Genomic DNA, 6,826 nt, shown 5'->3' with positions numbered 1-6,826 from the left:
TAAATTGGACTCAACAGCCTATGTGCATTTTGCCCTTAGGCACTTAGGACCCTAAATCTCTCTGATTTGCCTAAATGTCTTAGGAAGCTTGTACATGTGCATTAAGAAGCGCTTAGTTAATGCACATTAAACTTAGTACCTCCATTGTGAGGTACTAGGAAAATGTGCCTTAGCCTGTCTCAATGCACATTAACTAAAGAGCATACTTTTTAAGTGATACTTAATGCACATTAGCGTATTTTAATATGCATTAAATAAATAGGACTTTGTGAAATTCTGAAATGTCATACTTAAGTACAAATAGGAGTTTTGTACACATGATCAGATATCAAGATGAACAAACAATATCTGAATAATAACATGTACGTACGTTATCTAGGATATTTATGAAATAGTTTTGGTAAACTGAGGGTAAGCAGGCTTTTTAAGATTTTTGATTTAGTGAATTATCAGGTTTATAGAATACAATATACTTTAATTTATGTTGCATGCTAGTTTTCAGTAGAACTGATTGCTGTGCTATATTTTCTAGTCTCTTAGAAAGTATTGGATTTACTGATAACTTAATTATCTACTGAACGTTATAGTTTCATTGTAATAATTTCAAGGGTTTTTTTTAAAGTCATTGTGCCATTCTAATGTCAAAATGCTGCTCTTGAGAGGGTTTTTGCTTTCCAGACTCATGAAAATAATGGTTGCAGTAGTGGATCACTGAAGTCTGTAAGGGTACGGACCAGGGTACGGACCTGCAAACACTTGGAGCTCTTTCAAAATGGAAATGTTTCAAAACTGCAGCAGCTGGTAGGTTCTAATTGTTATGCATGAATGAGTGGAGAATGATTCAAATACAGGAAACCACTCCAACTCTAACCCTAAATGAAAGAGTGTTAAAACTGAAGCCAGTTCGCTGCATTTGAATCTTTCTCAGCTCATTCACACATAACAATTAGAACTTACCAGCTGCTGCCTTTTTTAAATGTCCCCACTTTGAAAGGGCTTGAAGTGTGTGTCCACACTCTAAGAGCTTTACTGCAGCCACAAGCAGGGTCAGGATTTCACACTGTGTGTGTCAGGGTGTATATTGTGCAAGCATTACACTTAAATTGCCCTAAGTTTAGGGCCATCTAAATGGCTTGGTGTGCATGCATGGGGCTTGTGTGGTCCTAAAAATGGTGTGCCTGATCTAAGGTTAGTTCTCATCTGATGGGAACTATCTTTACACCTGCATGAGGTTAACACAATCTAAAATGGATTAACTCAACATAATGAACATTTGCATGTGTTCCCAGAGCAGCCCCAGACTGCAAAGCCCAGCCATTCAGCACAATCCTGGGACTGTGGAGTTTTTGCCACTCCCTCCCCACCCTGACCTTTTTGCCACTCCCTCCCCACTGTCCACCCTTGATAGTGTCTAAGTTTATCAGGGGTGCTCATCACCAGAACCCCCCAAGGGATGACAAGATCAAACGATCACAAACTCCATTGTGACCAGTTCAGGCTAGACACTGCCCGAGCCTCCAAGGTTTGGAACAGGCTGCCACCTGAGGCAGTTCAAGCACCCACTTTGAACACCTTCAAAACACATTTGGATGCTTATCTTGCTGGGATCCTATGATCCCTGCTGACTTCCTGCCCCTGGGGCAGGGGGCTGGACTCGATGATCCTCCAGGGTCCCTTCCAGCCCAAATGTCTATGAAATCCATGAAATCTATGAAATTTCCCTCACCCCTCTTCCCCCCTAGCTAGCACTCCATTGACCTGCCAATGTGCTCCTAGGCCCACCAGTCCCCCCTCTCCCCCTCTCAATTGACTTTCCTCTGGCTGCCTGGGCCTCCTGGCATACAGTGAAAGCCTGCATGCAGTAACCTCAACTGAAGTTTAGGTCATGGGCAACTGGTGCCTCCTCAGTCTGGGGGGGCACCAGCAGCTTATTGCCGACCAAAATGAGGGGTCCCCCAGCAGCCAGTCGCTGACCTCAAAAATGCTGGTGGCAAAACCAGAAGTGCCACCGGCGCTTCTCTCAGCACCCCTACTCCCTGACTGGCGAGGGCCAATCTCAGGGGGGGCACATGCCCCCTGTGCCCTCCCTATGCATTGCGTATGGGTTAAGCAGCTTAAAATACGCTGCCTAAACCTAAGCCAGGTTTTATGAATGCTTGTTGGCACCCTCAGATGACACAGTTGCAGACAATTTAAGGAGGTTGAATGGGGAAGATCAGATTCTATATTAGCCCTCAGTCCAATTCAGATACTTACTCATATGTATTGGTTCTAACTTGGCTGAGCAGATCATGATAAAGTTTCATGAGGGCAGTGGAAACAGGAATGACATTGAGTTGTTTAGACCCAAATTCAGAAAAGTGTGGAGCATCTTCAAATTGCAACAGAGTAGATATTGATTAAATATCAGGAAAAAAATCCTTACTGTTAACATAATGAGGCTATGGAATAGGCTGCCCAGGGAAGTTGTGAAGATTTTCAAGAGGAGGCTGAGTAAGCATTAGGCAGAGATGACTTAGGAGAAGCATTCTTGCATCTATAGAGGGATTTGGACCAGATGACCCTTGAGATCCCTTCCAGTATCATGATTCTGTGATATCAAGTTTCCATAGATGTCAGTGAAAGTTACAGACCCTCTGTCAGCAAATGCTCAGTATCATTCAAGGTTCAGTGACTTTCAGGACATGATACATGATTCATGTTTATCCCCAGATGTTTGAAAATAAGTGCTAGAATTATAAGGATGGAAATATTTGAAGGGGAAGACATTTGTGGAGGGTTATTCAAGATGCCTGCAATTAAAATATATGTTACATATATATAGATAGTTGCACTCCCCCAATTTTTATTACTTTAAATAACTAACTGAATAAATAAGAGATGACCCTTAGATAACTTCTTGAGAGGGAGAAGTAATTTTAAACCCGTTAATAAAAAGTATTTAAAAAAACCAAGTCACTTATTACTTCAAAAATGTGCACAAGCTTGTCAGTGCAACAAAATGTGACATTTATTTTCTTACAGGTTGGCAGATATTGTGTCTTGTTTTGGTGGGAATGTATTTATTTCCATATCAAATGCTTCAGTGCCAATGTTCTTTCTTTTTAAAATGTCCACCAAAATCTGTTACAGTCTAGTGCTGTTAATAAATGAACAATAAAAAGTTTGCACACACATGCAATGGAAACAAAAACTTCGTAAGGTCCTATTTCAAAAATTATTGTGAAGAATAAGTAAAATCTAGGTGAATGCAGGCTAATACATATTAGTGTGTGTGTGGGTGAGAGAGATGGCATAAAATAAGAACAAAGTCCCTTTCAGTTGCATACAGATTTGTTGTATCATGGGAAATCTCCACATAGAAAACATAATTTGGATAACAATACTTCCTTGGTTTAGTACTAGTCTCATAAATAAGAAGGAGTTATTGCAGACCATCACTGTTAACTACTTAACAGGACTGTTCAGTTTTCCTTGGAATACCAGTCGTGTAAGATAAGTGTCTTTTACCATTTTCTTGTTTCATGACAGATGAATTCCCTAGCATACAAAATAGATACTGAAAATACCATTCCCCATGACAAGTCCTGCACTATATTGCCATCTAATAGGGGAAGAAAATCAGGAAATTCCAGCAGAAATAATTTCTTTGATATAGGTATCTTAAAATGCAGATATGGAACAGAACTGATTTAATTCCCCCATCTGTTATGGCTACTGTTTACATTTTTTGTAATTTTTCATACTTACCCATTTTTGGTTTCACTGAAGGATTTCCTCCATAGACCAGCATTTGGACTTTTTTTTCTGAATATGGTGTGTTTCCAGAGGCCACCCAACTGCTGAATGGATGATGGCATCCATTCATCAGCGAGTGACGATGGATTTGATGAAGGCTGTATGGATGTGCATATCCTAATTATGAGGCACTTGGAGTGGAAGAATACTATCTCAAGCAACTGTTCACAAGAATGACTTCTTTTTGTCATACTTTTGTTTCAGTTTTACTTCCTGAATATTTTTCACTCTTTGTGGATCCTTGTTTTTCTCAGTCCCTCTCTTCTGAGCTGGTTGGGGTGTACAAAAACTTAACCCCATTCTGTAACGTACAATTTCTGTTCAAGGTAACTGCACTCTCTCCCTTCAAAATCTGTCCACTCTGCCTTTTAATCTGCTGGAGACTATGTTAGCCATCTCCTTATCTCCCAAACCACATGGCATCTACAGCCCTCTCTTGCTCTGCAGATTCTTAAGGGTGGGACTCCAAGAATGCAAACAATAGTGGCTCCTGATGAACCATTATGCCGGCTAAGTTTTTGGTTGTAGCTGTGTTGGTCTAAGGCAGTAGTCACCAACCAGTAGATCTTGATTGACTGGTCAATTGTGGGGCCTCTGACAGTTGATCTCAGTCTGTCAGAGGCTCCACGATTGGGAGCGGCAGGATGCATGTGGCTGGGCTGAGCCACACCCCCGCTGTCCATGCTGGGCTGAGTAAGTGGGGTCAGAGCCCTGGTAGCTTGTTGGGGAGGGGTGGGGGCTGGGGACAGGGCAGGCAGAAGGGGGGCAATAGATCCTGGGGTACCAAAAAGTGATCTTCACCATTAAAAGGTTGGAGAACACTCTTTGGTCTAAGGACATAGGCAGACAACCTTGCCTGCCATTATACCAGCTAGTCACTTTATAGTTAAAAAATACACTGCAGGGGAGGCATGAAGTTCAGAAGCCTGATCATCCCTGAAGCTGTATAGAGTGCAGTAAAGCAGAAGCACACAAAGTAAATGAACTTTGACCTAGAATGTGGAAATTCGAGTCAAATGGGACCTGACAGTATCAACCCTTCTGTTGCGTTGAACTTTGTTGTTTCACTGAGTGGCAGTTGTACTTGAAGATGATGTGCCAGTGCAACAGTGTACAGGGCATATGCTAATGCTGCCTTGTAGAGAATAGCATCACTCCTGTTACTATGCTGAAACTGGAAGTCTGTGAGACCAGGTGCAGTTTTAAGCCTGCTTGAGTCAGGATATTTGAACTGCTGATAGTTAACATAAAGGTTTCCTCAGAGCCTTAAAGCACAGACTTTGTCATGGATTTGGAGTGATTCTGATCATCATCTTTAATGCATGGTTGATTGACAATAAAGTTATTGTCATCTGTGAGACTTGTGACTTGGTGCGTGTAACAAAGACCAGACTAAGAAACAGTGGGACCATTGCTAGTGCATTTTTATTCAGTTGAATATGCATGCTAACATTTAGGAAATCATGATTAGAGAGGAGATGTGGTTGTACTTTTTGCATCTGATTACAGATGTGTTTTACAATGGTAACCACAAAGTGTTGCTGACATATTTGTGTTCTCTTGCAAAAGTGAATGGAGTCGTTCTAGAGTGGCTGCCCTCTGCTTACCAAGGGCCGTATTCCCTAACTACTCTTTCATTCCCAGGCTTCAGTCTCATATCACTTATGAAGCTAGTAACTAAACATAATTCATTAACAGGGAGCTGAGAGACAAGCCTGAAATTCATCAATGGTGGGATATCCCAAATACATTGATGGGGAAGGGGAATGAAGGAAAGCCTCTGGTTTCATGAACAAGCAGATATCTAGAAATTAGCATATGTGGTATGGTGGAAGAGCTCTTTGTGCCACTGTTCCTTTACCTCTCAGGGATGTTATGAGCCTAAATACCATAAATTAAAGATTATGATGTATTCATCTACAGGGAGAGGAGACTATCCCAAAATATGTTATTGGGTGACAACAGGAACGTTCTGGGAATTAGAATCTATTCAATGGGTTGTAGGTAAGTGGGAAAGAGGCGGAAGAATTGATTTGACTTATGTGGGAGGGCAAAATTGATTTAATGGTGTTTATGATGGGTTTGCAAGAAGTTTATTATTTGGGGAGTGAAACCATGGCAATGCAGTTTGCCTAAGCATGGCTTTGGAACATAGCTATACAGTCAACATAGCTAGTCCTGAGATGAGTAGGTACCAAGGAAATGGTTGTTTTCCCTAGCTGTTTGAGAAGAAATAAGAACACAGTGTCATTGGATGTGAGAGCTATTTTGGATTTATTGTTATAGTGGGTGAATATTATTATATATCCTGTGTACAGTCAATTATATCTGACATATATTATAGATTTTCTATTTTGTCTACTTTAAAAATTTGTAGAAGTGCCTCAAGCCAGGGGTAGGTCCTTAAATTGTACGTGAAATAAATAAATACATTAAATAAATAATTGAAGCAGGCACTTGTAGATAATAATGAGATCTAGCTTCAGGGTACAAACTGTTACAAGTCTTAATACAGCAGAATCTTTAATAAAGCAGATGAAGTAAAAACCCCAAAGAAATATTTTTCTCTACAAACTAACTAACTAAAACGATTTCTGTTAGGTGAATTAAAAGCTTCATCAGATTGACATGGAGTCTAGTTACTAGAGAAACTTATTTAATGATAATTCCTTTTTAACAGACATTGTGTTTGTCACTGCAGGTATGGCTACAGAAGTATGGCTATCTTCCACCAACTGACCCCAGAATGTCAGTGTTGCGCTCTGCAGAGACCATGGAATCAGCGATAGCTGCCATGCAGCAGTTCTATGGCATTAATATGACAGGAAAAGTGGACAGGAACACAATTGAGTAAGTAATTGGTACTGAACTACTCTTGGCTTTTACATTTCAGTAAAATAAAGCAGAACTGAAGGAAATTCAAAGCCAATGAACTGTGGTAACTAGGGTATCCAAACAGCATGGCAACTCAGATGGGGAATTAAAGTGCCTGTCCCCTCTCTCTCTCTCTCTCTCTCTCTCTCTCTGT

At 40.7% G+C, this 6,826-nt stretch overlaps 1 protein-coding gene across 1 annotated transcript in view; it reads left to right on the top strand.

The window, feature by feature from the left end:
- MMP16 (matrix metallopeptidase 16) overlaps positions 1 to 6,826 on the top strand; it is a 383,499-nt gene that overhangs the window by 205,822 nt on the left and 170,851 nt on the right. Inside the window, exon 2 of the mRNA XM_019527889.1 lies at positions 6,500 to 6,648. Within this exon, the coding sequence (XP_019383434.1) occupies positions 6,500 to 6,648 (149 nt within the window). The remainder of the gene's footprint in view (positions 1 to 6,499; positions 6,649 to 6,826) is intronic.

The sequence above is a fragment of the Gavialis gangeticus genome, unplaced genomic scaffold (genome assembly GCF_001723915.1).
Source record: "Gavialis gangeticus isolate Ggan-Ray unplaced genomic scaffold, GavGan_comp1, whole genome shotgun sequence".
Lineage (NCBI taxonomy): Eukaryota > Metazoa > Chordata > Crocodylia > Gavialidae > Gavialis > Gavialis gangeticus.
The sequence above is the reverse complement of the archived record's forward strand: the minus strand, read 5'-3'. Positions and strand labels throughout refer to the sequence as shown.